This window comes from Antennarius striatus, chromosome 7, assembly GCF_040054535.1.
Source record: "Antennarius striatus isolate MH-2024 chromosome 7, ASM4005453v1, whole genome shotgun sequence".
Classification (NCBI taxonomy): Eukaryota; Metazoa; Chordata; class Actinopteri; order Lophiiformes; family Antennariidae; genus Antennarius; species Antennarius striatus.
In genome coordinates, this window is record NC_090782.1 from 24,244,351 (window position 1) to 24,261,902 (window position 17,552).

The following is a 17,552-nucleotide window of genomic DNA, read 5'->3' on the forward strand; positions in this document are numbered from 1 at the left end:
CTGAAGGCAGCACAGTCGGCTCTATTTCCTGATTGGCTGCGGTTGCTATGGTTACGAGTCTTAAGGAGGGATTTGCTCAATCAGAGTTTCAGACTCTGCGAGCGTCGTGTAGCATTGGCGGTGCTAACATGCTAACTCGGGAACGTTCACCGGCGACAAACAGAAAACCGAACAGCGGAAGCGGTCGAAAACATCCCCTCGCGACCGAATAGCAGACGCAAGGGACGATGGGAAACTGAGGAGAAAGTTTACAACTAGTTGACGCACTCCGCTCGCCCGGACTCGCTAGCTGAGCGGCTAGCCTGCTAACGGCTCATCGAGCTGTTAGCGCGTCGGAAAGTTTGTGGAAGTGGGGCGGAAGCGGCGAGGAGCCCGGAGTCCGACGGACCGATGACGGCGGACGGAGTCCGGAGCGGCCCGGTCCTGTCGAGCCTGTTCGGGGTGACCGGAGAGGACTCCGAGCTGCTGGGAGCCGCGCAGTTCATTAAAGGTGAACCGAAGGAAAGAGACTTTATTAGTTTTAGTTCAAGTTAACGAGACTAACTATTGGTAAAAGAAACTACAAATCAATAAAAAGGAGCGATCGATAATAAATCCTCGAACGTAAATGTCAGTTATTACACAGTATTATGCCTGAAAATTTTTTTTCAGTTCAGGTTTTTTCAGGGGTTTTTTTTTCCAAGGACTGAAAGTTTATTAAACGTTCAGTTACTGAAACTGAAGTTTAAAGTTAATTTAAACGAATATTATAAGTACGAAAAATAAAATACGAGTTGGTAGTTAAATAAATTAACGAATTAAAGGACAATTTCACATTTTTCATGGTTCTCTGGAGCTGAGCAGGTGGAGCCCACCTGTGCCTGTTACAGTTTATTGATCAGGGTTACCATGGTTACTGGTGGGCGTGGCGTTAACATCATGCTTATGGGTTTTTTTTAAATCTAGAATCACTAACGTGTGGAAACCACGTCCTTCGTACTTCCTGCATTATATTGATCGTATCAGGACAACCGGTCACATGACACGATGACCTTTGACCTTCTTCTCTCCCGCAGAGCGTCTGTATTTCGCCACGTTACGCTGCAAACCTAAAAGCACGGCCAACACCCACTACTTCTGCACCGACGACGAGTTCGTCTACGAAAAGTAAGCCCGTATGATTGTTTACCACCAGCATCACCATGGAAACGGGAGGTCATGCATGTGTGTTGTGTGTGTGTGTGTGTGTGTGTGTGCGCCGACGAGCAGCCACACGACCTAAACTCGTATGAATGAACGTTAAAAAAAGTCTCATTGGGGGCGTGGCCTGTTTCCTGAAGGCAGGGCCTCTCGGCGGCGGCGGCGGGCCCACGTGTTTTTCTTCCTCTCCAGTTTAGCTGTATAAAACTATAAAACTGATCAATAATATTAACAATACTGAATCAATACTGATCGGTAGAGTCTAATCTGAGGATCTTCTGTGTCTCCAGCTTCTACTCCGACTTCGGTCCTCTCAATCTGGCCATGCTGTACCGATACTGCTGCAAACTCAACAAGAAACTCAAGGTGAGTTCCCGCCGCCGCGACTCTCCCCCCACAGGAATGCCCAGAATGCAGCAGTGCAGAAAACATCCTGGGCTGGAGCTCCGCCCTCATGCTGTTCACGTCGCACCCGCTGTCTAATGAGAACCTCAGGGGTGTGTCCGCTTCATCATCGTCATCATCATCTTCATCGTCAAACAGTCGGACCGGAAAGGAATGAATAAAAACGTCACACACACACACACACACACACACACACACACACACACACACACACACACACACACACACACACACACACACACACACACACACACACACACATTTAACGGTGGACTGTCAGAATGTTCCGCCGCCCGTTGTCGCCAGTTATTTTCAGGCGTTTATGAAGCGTTGGTGTGAAATGTGTTCCTCGTTTAGCGATCGTCAGCTGATCTTTTGGGGGCGTGGGGGGCAGGGGGGCGGAGTCTTCTCCTCCGGTGGTCACGTGACGTCTCTTCTTCTTCTCCTGTAGTCGTTCACTCTGACGAGGAAGAGGATCGTCCACTACACCAGCTTCGACCAGAGGAAGAGGTCCAACGCCGCCGTGCTGATCGGAGGCTACGCCGTGAGTCGTTAGTGTCAGCAGGGCTCTGATTGGTCAGGAGCGGCATTCCACTTCCTGTTTAACGCCACTGGATGCCTAAAGGACTGTGTGTGTGTTTGTCTCAGGTGATCTACCTGAAGAAGACCCCAGAAGAGGCCTACAGAGCGCTGACCTCTGGCTCCAACGCCTCCTACCTGCCCTTCAGGTGGGTGCGTTCACTGCCTGTGGGAGAAACGACGCTCTCCTGTTTGGTTCTCTTGTATCTCCGTCTTTCTCTGGTTTTTATTTTTTTTTCCCTGCTGACGCTGTTAGCGCAGTTAGCTTTAGCACCTCAGGCTCACTTGTGCTCAGAGCTAAAGACGGATCCGTGTCTGTGGCACATTTCCACAAAGCTAGCGGAAGCTAATGAGATTAGCATTACTAAAGCAATACGTAAACTCACCTGCAGCAGGTGTTTGAAACAAGTTGGAAAGCTGTGTGTGTGTGTGTGTGTGTGTGTGTGTGTGGGATAAAGGGCTTGTGTCTCTGGTTATGTAACGCTGTCCTCTGATTGGCCCAGCTCTCTGCGGGCCGCTGATGGATTTACCATCAGGAGGCTGGACCTGCTGACAGACAGCAGCGATGCATTCACTGACCGTCAGACAGATTCTAGCCTTTTTCTTTTTTTGCGTCTCGTTATTTTTCTCTCCGCGGGATGAGTTTAAACTGATTCTGACGTTCTGTGTTCCGATTACGCCTGAACGCATCGCTCATTCCCGTTTCAAGGAAACTTCATCAACTTCAACAAATAGAAGCAGAAGTTTTTCTCATTTAAATGTTTGATGAAACCATAACTAGATTTCCTCCGATGTGAGTCAGTTCATCACGTATAACCAGTTCTAACCGGTTAGAACGATAATCAGTAATAATGCAGCGCGATGGATCAGCTGAGATCAATAAGGAAGGTGATTGGAAGGTGTATTGATTGTTGTGTCTCTGCAGGGATGCTTCCTTTGGGAATTGTACCTTCAACCTCACGGTGCTGGACTGTCTGCAGGGCATCAGGAAGGTGAGTCACACACACACACACACACACACACACACACACAGACAGCAGAATGAGGATTCATTCGTATTGAACTGGAATCAGACGGCGAGGTGATCAATACGATCATCGAGGAATCCACGCGTTACGTGTGTTGGACCGTGTGTGTGTGTGTGTGTGTGTGTGTGGGTCCAGACGGCAGCCATGTTTGTTCAGGGTCATGTGACGCCGCCGTTGGCCTCGGACCAAACCGTCTTTGTGTTCGCCGCCTCATCGGGTTTCATCTTTTCCTCGTCCTGAGTCGCGGTGCGTTTGTGTTCCAGGCTCTGCAGCACGGATTCTTCGACTTCGAGACGTTCGACGCGGACGAGTACGAACACTACGAGGTAGGGAAACCCCCGGCGGCGCCGTGGAGTCCGCATTAATGGCAGGAAGAAGGAAAACCGTTTGAAGCTTTTTATTTAGGAGAGAACGTTCTAGAGAATCACCCTCCGGAGAGGAGGAGGAGGAGGAGGATGATGATGATGATGATGATGTCATCTCTGACCTCGCAGCGGGTGGAGAACGGCGATCTGAACTGGATTGTCCCGGGGAAGTTGGTGGCCTTCAGCGGACCTCATCCCAAAACCAAGACGGAGAACGGTCAGTTAGCGGTTAGCGGTTGGCATCCGGTCCCAAATAAAACACGAGCGTGTGTTTGTGACGTGTTGAAACCGTTTGTGGCCCCGCCCTCTGCAGGTTACCCCCTCCACGCGCCCGAGGCGTACTTCCCCTACTTCAGGAAACACAACGTGACGACGATCGTCCGTCTGAACAAGAAGATCTACGACTCCAAGCGCTTCGCGGACGCCGGCTTCGACCATTACGACCTGTTCTTCCTGGACGGCAGCACGCCCGGTGACATCATCACGCGCCGCTTCCTGCACGTCTGCGAGAGCACGGAGGGGGCGGTGGCCGTCCACTGCAAAGGTGAGTGGGGGGGTGTGTGTGTGCAGGTCCGGGTGTGTCCGTTTTGGTACGAGAACCTCCTGCCGACCCGTCTGTCTGTCTGTCTGTCCGTCAGCTGGCCTGGGCAGGACGGGCACTCTGATTGGCTGTTACCTGATGAAACACTACCGCTTCACCGCGGGCGAGGCTATCGCCTGGATGCGGATCTGCAGGCCCGGCTCCGTAATCGGACCGCAGCAGAACTTCCTGGAAGAGTGAGTGATCAAAGAAAAGCTTGTGTGTCTCACACACACACACACACACACACACACACACACACACACACTCTGTGACGGCGGAGGCGTCGACTCGACGTCAGCGTTTGGTGTCCCAGTTTGGTTTCCTGTTTGTGTCAACATTCAACATTTAAATTGTTCACAGGAAACAGGCAGCCATGTGGTTGCTAGGCAACGGCCAGCGCACTCAGAAGCCCAATCCGGAGGAGAAGGGGACATCTCGCCTCATCGCCAGCATGAACGACCTCAACATGAACTCCAACCAGAGTTCGACAAACCCCGCCCACAAGAGCGACCATCCGGCCGAGGTCACGCACGCACACACACACACACACACACACACACACGCACACACGTCATGTGGTGGTGTGTGTTTGTGTGCATTTCCAGTCACCTCACGGTGCGTTTGTTTTGTCCTCCAGGGCGAGACGGTGGAGGGCGGGGCCAGTCTGACCCAGGGAGACAAACTCAGAGCCTTAAAGGGCCGGCGTTCACCCCGCCCCGCCACCACCGGAGCGCTCAGGTACGAGATCCGAAACCGAATGTCCGCCAACACGCAGAACGTCGTTCCTCCGACCTTAACAACACTCGCGCTTCCTTTCAGAGTGGAGGAGATGAAGCCGCACAGCCGGTCACCCTCACAGCCAATCAGGTGCCTGAACACAGCAGTGACATCATCTGTTGCCGCCGGATGTCACGAAGCTCAGAGTGTTTTTACAAATGAATTCTGTCTCTTGATATCGAACAAGATTTATTGATACTGGCGTTGGTTTGATTTGTTCCGATGACCAGACTGTCACTGGGTCTTGGACAAGGCCCCGCCTCCCCCCTCAAGTCCTCAAAGTTCCCAGCATCCTCTGCTTCAGCTGCAACCAAACGGATCAGAAAAAGTCCGGCATCTGGATTCAAGAGGTGAGCGGAACTACAGATCAGCAAAGATGGCGCCTCGAATGTGTTCGTAGCATCAAATGTACGACAGCAGCGAAATGAGCAGCTTCACGGCCACGCCCATTTTTATTTAAATTAGCTAAGATGCTAAATTTATGCTATTCAGACTAACAAGCTTCCATTTCCTCAGTTGACATCAGCGCAACTCAGCAGATAGTCAGGGCCACAACAATCCAGAGGTGTCGCCCCGCCCCAATAGGATTGGTCGACCAATGAGGAATGAGCCAATAGCGTGTGCAAACACACACACACACACAAAAATGATGTCACTTAAAAGCCAGTAAATGGACACGGTACTGCCCCGCCCAGATGTCTGTCTGCCCCGCCCACATACCTGTCTGTCTGTTCTGTGTAATCAAAACCAGGATGAAGTCAGTTCTGAGGCAGATATAAACGAATGACTCAGTTTTAGCCCAATAAATCAGGTTTAAACTTCTTTCAGGTTGATTTAACCCGATTTGATCTCGGGTTTACACCTCGCTGAACTGATCTGAAGTCGGGCTTAAACCTGGTTTAACTGTGATCTGTCCTCAGCTCTCGGTTGGCCAGCTCTCTCAGTGATCTGTACACTGCAGACGTGGAGGTGAACAAAAACACTGGGTACTCCCCTCTTCCTCCCTCCTCCTCCCCCTCTATATCTCTCAGCCCCTCCCCCTCCTCTCTGGCCCCGCCCTCTATTTCTCGCTACGGTAACGTCCCTCGCAACTCGCAGCACGAGGTCAACAACAACAGCGGTCCCTACGGCGCGTCGGCAGCGCCCCCCGCTGGGAAAAGCTCCAACTTCATCCACGGCGGCAGGGCGGGGCCACAGGATTTCAGCCAGTACAGGGGTCCGGGGCCCTACAGCGCCCCCAAGGGCCCGTCAGGACGCTACCTGAGCCGCTCCATTCCTGTAAGTCCCGCGGCAGCAGCAGCTCATCCCCTATCCCCGTTCTGCTCTGCTGATTGGTTCTCTATGTACTACATGTGAAGCTGCAGCTAGCAGCTGTTAGCTTAGCATCAGGCTATGTCCTTCTTTTCCTCATTCTGAAGACGGAATCATCGCCGGTGCATTCCTGACTTCAGTCCTCACTCTGTTCCCATCTCTGCTGTTTCTCAAGTGTAGCAGCAGTAGAGGTCACATGACTCTCAATGCATCATGGGAGGGGAAGTTAACACTGACACGAAGCTGCCGCTGAGCCGGCAGTGAGTCGACAGGACAGACTGTTGAAGTGAAGGTGTTGTACGTGACGTCAGGCGGTCCTCAGTTGAACCGCAGTCCCCAAGCCAGGAGTTGGAAGACGTCGCCCTGAGCGCTGGTAGACAGGAAGTGGTGTCTCACCAGCGCCCCCTGCTGATAACCAGTGGAAACAACACAGAACCCTTCGGTCCCCTCTGTGTGTGTGTGTGAAGATGTGTGTCCGAAGTGATTTTCAGTCCATTCAACGTGTGAAACGTGTCTGTATAAAGTTATCTGGTTAAACTCATCTGGTTAAACACATCTGGTTAAACTCATCTGGTTAAACTCATCTGGTTAAACACATCTGGTTAAACCATTGGTGGCTCTAGAACAGATCCACGTTGTTTAACGGTGACGTCACATGACCCAGGTTCTGTTTTGTCTTCCAGTCTCTTCAGTCTGAGTTCGTCCAGTACTAGAACTGAAGACCTGACATGAGGACAACGTGACCCCGCCCTGTGTTGGAGGCTCAAAGGGATGCTAACTAAGCTAGCAATGCTAATAAAGCTGAGCAGCCCGGTGCTAGCAGCTGCTGTCTCTTCGTCCTGTATGTAAATGTGATGTATTCTACACGCGTGTGTTTGCCTGAAACAACAGAGTCTATATTTAGGTAACAAAGAGAGATTTTATATTTTTGTTTTAAAGATGATAATTTTGAGTTTTTATAAACTAACATCTAATGACGAGTGTTGTTATCGTCATGGATACAGTATTTTACTTCTTGCAAATTGTTTTGCTCAGAGTCACTAATAAACGGCAATAAGAAAAAGGGACGAACTCAGGGGAGGGTCACAGATGTGTATTTGTGGGAAGGGGGTGGTGCTAATCAGGTCGACGCCCACTTAGCCTTAAAGAATAGATTTCTTATTTTTGAGGGGGTTGTTCGTGTGTGTGGGGGGGGGCAGTGCTAATTCATGGCTGATTAAAATGTATTTCAGGAAGTAAAAAAAAAAAAAAAAGTCAAATAGTTAAAAAGCAATGCTAATTAGCATTCAGCTAATCACAGCTTTATGTAAGAGTCATTAAAAGCCCACAGTGTGTGAAGTTAACAATTTTTGGTTTTAAATATGTCAAAAAGTCATGATAAACAGGTTTACAGTGAATAAAATAAGTGAGAATGAATATTTATTCCAAGATATTTTGAATGCATCAGGATAACATAATTACCGTCCTGTATTTCCTGATTAGAATTAGGTTCAATTTATGTTTTGAAATTAAAAAAAGCAAAGTTTAGTGTCCTCCCCACTTTACACCTCAACCACTAACATCTTGATTTTTAACTTGACAATATGAGGACCACATTTTCCCGTCTGAGTGTATTTAGAATGTGAATCTAAGAGTTTCCCCTGAAATGAAACTTTAATTATTTATTGTAATAAAAGTAAATTTTGCTTAAACTGAATCATGAAGGCTTTTAAGATAAAAATGAAGTCATGCAGTATTGATGTTATTTAAAGGTGAAATCCTACCTTTAATTAACCCGTTAATAATGTTTCAGAGAGTTTCATCGAAATCCTTTTTAAAGCGGGAATGGAGAAGAGATTTATTCAGAGGATTAAAGAAGCTCTTTTTTTTTTCTTTCACTGAAACTAAAGACAGAACATAAATTGTTGGACTGCTCCTTTAAATGGTGTTTTTTTTTTTTGGCAGCATTCTGATTTTGAAATATTTAAATTCTTGTTTGTGTCTTTTAAATGTGTTGCTGGCTGAATACTTGACTGGTGGTCAACTGATCTCCCACATCCGACGGCAGGAAGCGTCAAACAATATTTCAGAATAAAAGCTTTTGGGGACTAGCAAAGAACACGGAACAGGTTGAAGATAAAAGTTAGCTAAAGAGAAACATGTTTTTTTCTACTGCTGCTGAAAGTTAACAGATGTAACGCCGTCCAAAAGTGCCTTTAAACAAATTTTTCTCATGTTAAAATTATCCTCAGAACAAAACGGTAAAGGGCTTCTATTTTGAAAGAATCGATGACACAGATATTTTTATGAGATATTCCTTGTATGTCACTCCTGGATGTCCTGATGCTGTATATAAAATTATATTGGGAGTATTTTATTCAGAAAATCATTTGAAGGTCTTTCTTTAAAGTGACGACAGAGTTTCTATGTGAGAAAATAAAATAAAACTTATTCTTCTCATTCAGTTTCCTTTGTGTGTATTTGATTCATGTGTCTCAAGATAATTCAGAAGTCATGAGGAAATCTTACTCTTTATTTCCAGCTTGTTTAGTGAGGATATTAAATATATCCTAAGTCCAGCTAATTTAGCATTAGCATCATTGTTCCAGGAGCTTTTATAAAATCTGAGAAAATATATTTATGTTTTAAGAGCAAAATTTTAATAAAACATTGGAATATTATAAAATTCATTAATTTAAATAAAAAGTATTAGAAAGGATCGAAAAAAATCCTTGCAAGAATTAAAAAAAAAAAAGATATTAAAACATGTAGCTTCAAGTTGAAAACATTTATATTACATGAATAAAGATGTAAAATCGAAAGGAAATATCCTCTTTAATGCAGAAAATGGTTACCAGTGGCTGACAGCAGGGATATCGATGGTGGTATGAGCCCACAGTTTGACCTTTTTCTCACAATATTGAGACTACCTGTATATACAATGATTTTTAAAAATTCTGATAAAATTATTTTTAATAACAGTTTGGAAGCCACCTCAGCTGCTTCTTAGAAGCCCTGCGGCCACCAGGGGGCGCCAGACAACACTTGAAATGTCCCATGAGATTTTCACTGCTGGAGGAAGTGGACTACTGTCATTGGACAAAGACATCTGTTGTCCTCATCCAGTGGGTTCCGTGGATGTGACCGCAGGTCGGCTGATACGGCTACAATTTTGTACAGTGAAAATACCAACTTTTTATTTTGAAAATATTCTGTTAGTTTTCCTTCAATGCTTGATTTGTGCTCACGAGAAAGCATCTGAGAAGACGTCTCTGCAGTTCAAGAATTGTTGACAACGTATATCCATATACTTAAATTCATACTTGTATGGATTTTTACAGTTCACGGTTGCTTCTTTTAACTTGACAACTTGAAAAAGCTCTGCAAAGAGGAGGAAGTTATTCTGTCTGATTTGCAGACATCAGATGGGAGGTAGGCAAACAGACAGGGTCCAGAGATCAGACAGGGTCCAGGGATCAGACAGGGTCCAGGGATCAGACAGGGTCCAGAGATCAGACAGGGTCCAGAGATCAGACAGACTCAGGTACAGAAGTCAACACTGACTCAACGGCTGGAGAGTCAGAGCAAACACTAAACAATCTGGCTAAGCTGGGTTTATGAAGGGTGGAGGCTGATTAGGAGAGTGGCTGCAGGTGAGTGGGGGGGGGAGGAAAGCAAGTGAATGGAATGAACTGATTGCGAGCAGGGCGGGGCAGGATCTGAAATGACAAGATATGTTAGTTGATAGAGAAACAAAAAAAAGAAACCCAACAAGAAATGAACAGAATACCGGTCAGATGACCTGAAAGTGTGGCCTGGCGATAAGCTGGCATCTCTTCCAGAGTGTACCCCGTCTGTTACCCGTAGCCAGCTGGTACAGGCTCCAACATGATGAGGATGATGATGAATTAACAAATTAAAATCGGCAGAAATCTGCTGATCAGAGGGAAAAAAACTGCCCTCTAAGGGTTCATGTTTCCTCTGACCTGTTTAAAATCGTTGTTTCCACGGTTACATTTCATTTCCAGATAGTAATGAAGTTATTTACAGTAAATGTTCTTTATCCCATCTGATCTCACCTTCACCTGTCCTGACAGTGCACACAGAAACCACAAGCAGAAACTGAGAAACAATCAATGTAGGATCCAACATGTGCACTTGGTTTATAATACCATCAAGTCTGATATTGTTGTTTTATGGTGGAATTTCCACGGGTTCCAGCTGATCACAATATAACAGAATTGAGGATTAATTTGTATTAGGTTTCAGTCCAGCACCAGAAACAAGAGGACACATCACACCACCACCAATATCTATCTGAGATCATTCAGAGTCAGTCATTCAAATAGATCTCATTTATTAACAAAGGGTAAAAAGTCAGGGTCAAAATAATATTTTATGTGTTAACTCACAAACTGCTGCAGATCAACACGACTCAAAAAGCTTGGCATAAGTTTCCAAAGTTCATCATGTTGCATCAATCAGATTCCATTCATGCCACATCGTCACGGTGATGATCGAATGCTAATGAAGTATAATAGTGGATGTACTGTATATGAGGACCTGCTGGTGAGGTTCCTACTTGTTCTAAAAGAGATGAAAGAGTCCCAGTAGCAGAGGGATCAAACCCAGACTGATGGAACAAGCACCGCTGGTGGTTGCAACAGTGGTTGGAGTTGTAGTGGTTGGAGTTGTAGTGGTTGGAGTTGTCGTGGTTGGAGTTGTCGTGGTTGGAGTTGTCGTGGTTGGCATCGTATTACACAGACTGGAGTTACAACAGGTCGTGTTGGGTCCTAACGACACAGTCACATTGAGAGGAAGCTGACTGGAATCCGTCTGACACAGGTTGGCAGACATGCAGCCGAAGATTGGAAAGGATGTTGATTGTATGACCGCTGAAAGAGAAAACTCAAAGTCACTGGATAAACTGGTGATCTCAAGCAATAATAATTACTAATTGTAATTTCAGAAACACAAAAAACATTTTAAAAAAAACAAAACATGAATGAACAGATCAGTGTGTCATGACAGAACACCAGGAATGCCGTGGGAAATAATCCAGTCTCGCTATATTGGTGTAAAAAAAATGCCATTGTTAAATGTCTGTGTCTGTCGTCAAGAGCGATGATAAGTGTGTTTATACGAAATGTTGTAATCTACAGCACAGACACTTAACAATGGTGTTTATTTAAACTAAGTAAGTGAGATGGGACTATTTCCCGTGGCGCAGAGGTTATGGAAATCATAAGCATGAGAGTCTTCATCAAAAACCTCTCATCTCATAAAGTCTCACCAGATCCTTGAAAACAGCGGTCCTGTGTTCCCCTACACCGGACTCGCTGATTGCATTGAGCTTCAAGACAACATGTCAGGTTGTTAGTTGTTTCACTAACAGGAACTGAAACAGAACAGAAACAAGAACCAAGGTAGTCAGAGACTGCAACATCCCACGACTTATCCTGATCTACTTCCACGGTAGGTCAGGGTACCCTGAAAATAGTACTTGACAAGACCCTTCAGGATAAGTCAAAGCTAGTGCACAGGTAGATCAAAGCACTAGCTTTGATCCATGGTCTTACTCTCACTGGCCTTCTCCCTCATCTTAGACAGACGGACGGACGGACAGAAAGACAGACAGACAGACAGATATATACTTTAATAATCCCGGAGGAAATTGCACATATCCACTGCTCAGCCAAACACCAGGAAAAAACAAAACAGAACATCCCACAAGACATACACTACACTGACACATGCAGCATTGACAGTACAGTATGGCCCTGAATTTAGACATGGTCCTGCTCCCCAGAACTGTCTCCACAGAGTCCAGGCTCAGCCCGACCACTGAGTCCGCTCTGCGGTTGAGTCTGTTAAGACGGTCCATATCTCTTTTCCTGGCCCCCCCACCCCAACACACAATGGTGTATGACAGCACACTGGAGACTACGGACTGATAGAACATGAGAAGGAGCTTAGGACAGATGTTGAAGGAGGCCAGCCTCCTTAGGAAGTACATCCTGCTCTGCCCCTTCTTGTACAAACAGTCCGAGTTGAGTGACCAGTCCAGTCTGCTGTCTAGCTGCAGTCCCAGGTACTTATAGTTTTCTACCACCTCCACCTCACTGCCCTCCATGATCACTGGCTGTGGAGAGGGAGGTGCCCGCCGGAAATCCAGCACCATCTGCTTGGTCTCAGAGACGTTGAGCTGGAGCTGGTTCTGTTGGCACCACTCCACGAAGTCAGTCACCAATGCCCTGTACCCCCCCTCATCAACCTCCCGGATACATGCCACAATCGCAGTATCATCGGAGTACTTCTGTATGTGGCATGTATCCGAGTTTGCTTGAAGTCCGATGTGTAGAGGGTGAAGAGAATGGGGGATAGAACGGTCCCCTGTGACGCCCCCGTGCTGCTGGTCACCATAGAAGAAAAACAGTCCCCCATACGGACGTACTGGGGTCTGTCCGTTAGGTAGTCCGTGATCTAGCTCACGAGGTAGGGGTCCACAGCCATGGAGGTCAGTTTGTCCTGTAGGAGCCGGGGCTGGATGGTGTTGAAGGCGTTCGAAAAGCCAAAGAAGAGGTAGGTAGGAGAGCACACGGTGGAGGAGTTACAAGACAGCGTCGTCAACCCCAACCTTGGCCTGATAGGCGAACTGGAGAGGGTCCATAGCACCCTGCACCTGTGGACGCATGAGCTCCAGGACCAGTCGCTCTTTCCATCGCTCTTTCCACGATCTTTCCATCTTATCCAGTTCTTGAGTGTACAAAAGTTAAAATTTGACCTTGTCTTAGTTTTCTCAAGTTCAAGATCATCATCTCATTTTCATCCCCTTTGCTGCCCGAGTAATGTGCTTTTTGTTTCATCTTTCTATCTACAACGGTTGCAAAGATATATGGTGGACAAACAAACGGATGGACAGATGAACGAACAGACGAACGCACGAAGAGTGACAATTACAATACATCACCACTTTGAAGCGGAATGTAATTAATTTATCTGATAAACATAAAACACAGATAAGGGTTAACTATTTCTACTCACTCATATTTACCAGGGAAAGGTCCAGAGTTGCAGTTATCCGTGTTGCAGCATTCAAGATTTGTGTCTATACTGACACCAAGGTTGATTGAAAACATCTGAGTGGTATTGGTAGGGCATTGGGAGGACGGTGCACATCCCTTCAAGTTTTCCACTGTTGTGTTCGGACCTACAGTGACTATAAAACCAAAGAAGAGTCAGATTCTGCTGGTGGAAAGAAGACAAACATGCAGAATTCACAGAGGAGTTGTGATGAAGAAAAACTGACTTTTAGTAGAGGCTGTTAAACACATCGTCTCTGAAGAACAATTTGTTGGTCGGGTGGTGGAGCAATCAGAACTATTACAGGTTTGACACTGAAAAGCTCCAACTAAAGCAAAGAGAACAACATGACTGACCATCAGCTGATGGACACATATAACTGACAATCAACTGATCAATACTGGTGAATGAATCAGGCTTCAAAGATGAGTTGCAGTTACCTGAGCCGGAGAGAGTCCAGGCTAGAGCCAGAGAAAGGATCAGCTTCACCATTATGAAGAGGAAACTACTGGAGATAGAGATACTTGACCTCTCCTGTACTTTAATGTCTGGGTGTTGAGAACAGACAGACGAATACCTGAACGCTGGAGGCGTTTCTTGTTTATCCAATCACAAACTGAAGTTATTATGAAAACAACATTCCGCTTTAAATCTGGAAATATCCTGTCTCACGATTTGACCAAACTCAAACAATATAATGTCAAGGTGAAGCAACATGACTCCACAGAAGGGTAGATTTTCAAATTTTTTCAAATGAGACCTTTGTTTTTACATATTTTTTTATTTTCATGAAATTTGTTTTTAACTCCACCACCAGATGAACCACAATATTCTTAGATTGCCCATTTTTATGTATTCCAAGGTAACAAAGTTTCTTGATGTGTCTTCACATGAAAAACAAATAATGACATTAGTCTAGTTGGTAATTTACTAGTTATTTTGTCATTTTACACAATTTTTTATGTTTCAAGCTTGATTAAATGAGAGATCCATGGGAAACCCCCAGAACATTTTAAAGAAACACAACCCAGTTAAAAAGGAAGAACAGCATTCAGGATTCCTGAGGACACTACACGAGGTAGAACTTCTCTCTTGGTCTCAACTTACTGATGAAGCTTGTGGGGTAGCATTTAAATCTACCAGAGTCAGCAAAGACAAAATAAAATGTGAATGCATCACGTCTGAGTGAACTCCTGCTGAAAGTTAGTGAGAAAAGATGGGACTTCAGTTGAGAATTGAAAGACTTGATTATAAGACATAATCTGGAACATCCTCTGTCATGTTATTGGATGACCTCAGGGTTCTAATTGAACTAATCATCACCACCAGAACTAAAGACTCTTGGAAAAGAGGTGAAACGTCTTCAAAAACTTTCTTAAAGTTCGTGTCAGTTTAACAGCTCGGTACATCCATGTGTTTCTGATCATACATCATCTACACCCAATGAAATCAGCTGGGATAAGCTCCAGCACCCCGTGGCCCACGATGAAGAAGCAGGTATAGAAAATGGATGGATGGATGGATGGATGGATGGATGGATGGATGGATGAGTGGCTGTATGGATGGAGTCGTAAATTCAGAGTCAAATATGATTAAATCAGACTTTACATAATGCGAAAACTCAGTCGCCTTGTGGAGGATTAATGAATCAAAGGCAGAGATGGAGAACTGTGGAGACTCAGTCATAGCAGACATAGCAAACACCAACCCACTGCCTGCAGAGGTGCTTCAGTCCAGGTTACATTGTAAACAGCTGTGAACACGTTTTTATTGCTCTGAAGAGTTAAGAGTATACACAGGCAACTGTTCAGTTAAATGTACTTATTCACGTCTGTACTTGTGTGTGGTCAGTGGTATTCATATTCCAACACTCATTGCCAGGATCTGCCTGGCTGCCCCAACAATAGTTGTTGGGGGTACAAGGGGGTCAAGATCAAGATCAGAATCCATGAAGTGCACACCTTCACAGATACTTTGTGGACAAGAACATAAAAGTCACCTGAGAGGATGTTAAAGATATCAGTTTTTCCCTTTTGGATCGTAATGTCCACATAAGAGAGGACAGTACCTTGAGTGTTGGACTGTACAAGAAACCAGCACATAGAGATCTGTATCTGTTCTTTGACTCTCACCATCCAGTGTAGCACAAGTTAGGAGTCATAAAGACCCTACAACACAGGTTGACAAGTTGTCCACCAGTACCGAAGGCCAGGAAAAAGAACATAAACACCTCAAGGGGCCTTGAAAACTTGTGAATATCCTGAATGGACCGCTGTGAAGGTTCACATAAGATCCAGAAAAGAGAACAATCCAGTGAGAACTGAAGATCAGGAGAGTAAGTGCAACCACACAGTGATTCCATACCTGTCTGGAGTGTCTGAAAAACTTTGTGATTGTTACTGTCTTGAAAATAGTTGTCAAAAGTCCCAGTAAATATGAGTGAGTGCCCCCCTTCAGCAGTCATATGGATAGTTAGCGTTCCTGTTAGCCTGAGCTACCATGGGATCTGTCACTTCCTACTGGTATAGAAAGGCTATATCCAAAAATTGAATCAAAACAGAATTAAATTCTGTTCAATTCTCTCCGGTCTCATATTGTAATTACAGAATGGTTAGAAAAACACTTGGAATATTTGTTGTTGTAGGCTTTGCCAAAGGGGTTGTAGACCAACTTGACTGTGTCCTCAGCCGGATGTGCCCAGCAGTCCCTCACTATCTGTTTATGTTTCCCAGCTCTTTTCTTGCACCTTGCCCCCACCACCTGATCCAACTCACCACCAGGTGGCAGTCATTTTACAGCTCATCCCATTCCTTACTTGAGTTCAGGAACAGGCACGGACAAACTATGGCCTGCGGGCCATGTACGATCAAAATCTTCTTATCCAATTTCTTTCTGTTGATAGTTTGCCTCATTTCTGCGTTCTATTATTTTTATCGAGTTTATTATTTGTGAGCTTGTTGGTGTTGAATCAGAAAATGGTCCCGTCAGACCTTCTTCAATCCTATTCATAGACTATTTGTTTTTTCAACATTTTCTTTTGCTTGTTTGATTAGAGTTTGGTTGATTTCGGTTTATGCAATCTTGCCTTATACAATCTTTTTGTGCCTTCAGGTACCTGTTTTTAACTCCACCACTAGATGAAGGACAGCATTCATTTTGATGTATTTTAAGGTAATAATAAAAATGATTGATGTGTTTTCACATCAAGAACAAAGAATGACATTATTCTAGTTTGTAATTTACCATTTATTTTGTCATTTCAGGTTATTTTCATGTCTGAAAGTTGATTAATTGCGAGACTCTTGGAAAATATCCAGAACAGTTTAAAGCAGCCCAACCCAGTTAAAAAGGAAGAACAGCACTCAGGATGACATTCCTGAGGAGACAGGGGTTTAGTTCACCACTTGAAGAACCTCCCTCTCTGCCTCTTCCTTCTAATGAAAATTGTGGGTGTAACATTAATACAACCAGAGTCAACAAAGACAAAACAAAATGTGAATGCATCACGTTTTAGTGAACCCAGGATGAAAGTCAGTGAGAAAAGATGGGACTTCAGTTGAGACTTGACAAATAAACAATATAATCTTAAAATTGATCCAAAAGTGGAAAAAGAAGCTAAAACTGGACTCATAAAATCATGTTTTCTAGTTGTGGTTAAATTCTAACCTGTGGAATTTTCCGGCAACTGCAAATGGCGCCGTCAATAGTGATCCACACCATACAGAGAGTTCAAAAGTGATAGACAGGACAATCGATTGGGTTTGCTTCCCCCGGGGCTTGTTACTAATTTACAACAATTACCTCAGATTTTGGGGGTTTGTTATCTCCTTGATTGCTATCATATAGGGGCTTGTATAGTTTGCAATTATGATGCAGTTATAAAATCGGGTAGTAATTATAGGGGATAATTACACCCCCAGCTGGGTTGACAGGGAACACCTCTTCCGTATCTGATGATGACATGACTTGAGACGATTTCTTGATAAATAAATGTGATAATGTGGGCTTGTTATGTTGTCGCTTGCCGTATATTTATGTAATGGCGCTGACATGGATTCACCCTGATGTCTATGATTGCGTCAGTTCCGCTGTGAGGCAGCACATTGTGACTAATGATATATTTTGTTTGGCCAAGGTCTCCATTGATCATAAAAAAATAATAATGCCACCATAACTATTGTTTAATCATGTACTTCAAATACACACCTGGATCCTTTTGATTTTCCTGTTCCTTTAAAGACAAAAGTATGGAGTGATTGCCTG

General features: G+C 44.8%; 1 protein-coding gene and 1 long non-coding RNA gene across 7 annotated transcripts; one reads left to right on the forward strand and one right to left on the reverse strand.

The window, feature by feature from the left end:
• Window positions 1-60: 60 nt before the first annotated feature.
• cdc14ab (cell division cycle 14Ab) lies at window positions 61-8,666 on the forward strand. Of its 4 annotated transcripts, none has more exons than XM_068318996.1 (16): window positions 61-490; window positions 1,056-1,146; window positions 1,470-1,545; window positions 2,036-2,128; window positions 2,233-2,312; window positions 3,089-3,155; window positions 3,455-3,517; window positions 3,686-3,773; window positions 3,870-4,100; window positions 4,195-4,333; window positions 4,500-4,662; window positions 4,777-4,877; window positions 4,959-5,006; window positions 5,147-5,266; window positions 5,837-6,194; window positions 6,403-8,666. In XM_068318996.1, exons 1-16 carry the CDS (start codon window positions 391-393, stop codon window positions 6,478-6,480), a joined length of 1,896 nt encoding a protein of 631 aa, XP_068175097.1. In that variant the 5' UTR covers window positions 61-390; the 3' UTR covers window positions 6,481-8,666. The 4 variants fall into 4 exon arrangements, with proteins under 4 accessions (XP_068175097.1, XP_068175099.1, XP_068175098.1 ...); XM_068318998.1 differs by having other exon boundaries at window positions 6,408-8,666; XM_068318997.1 differs by having other exon boundaries at window positions 6,911-8,666.
• Window positions 8,667-9,117: 451 nt separating this feature from the next.
• Window positions 9,118-13,835, reverse strand: LOC137599311 (uncharacterized). 3 transcript variants are annotated; one of them, XR_011036790.1, is made up of 6 exons: window positions 13,730-13,835; window positions 13,516-13,617; window positions 13,251-13,425; window positions 11,500-11,604; window positions 10,619-11,101; window positions 9,124-9,925 (listed from the first exon to the last, which is right to left on the reverse strand). It is a non-coding gene; the product is annotated as an uncharacterized lncRNA (long non-coding RNA). The 3 variants fall into 3 exon arrangements; XR_011036788.1 differs by having other exon boundaries at window positions 9,118-11,101; XR_011036789.1 differs by having other exon boundaries at window positions 9,119-11,101; window positions 13,261-13,425.
• Window positions 13,836-17,552: the final 3,717 nt, after the last annotated feature.

Coding starts and splice junctions, on each gene's coding strand:
- cdc14ab (XM_068318996.1), top strand. CDS start 391: ATGACGGCGGACGGAGTCCGGAGCGGCCCGGTCCTGTCGAGCCTGTTC. Junction 4,878..4,958: donor GCCACCACCGGAGCGCTCAG/GTACGAGATCCG, acceptor GCTTCCTTTCAG/AGTGGAGGAGATGAAGCCGC. Junction 6,195..6,402: donor ACCTGAGCCGCTCCATTCCT/GTAAGTCCCGCG, acceptor CTGTTTCTCAAG/TGTAGCAGCAGTAGAGGTCA.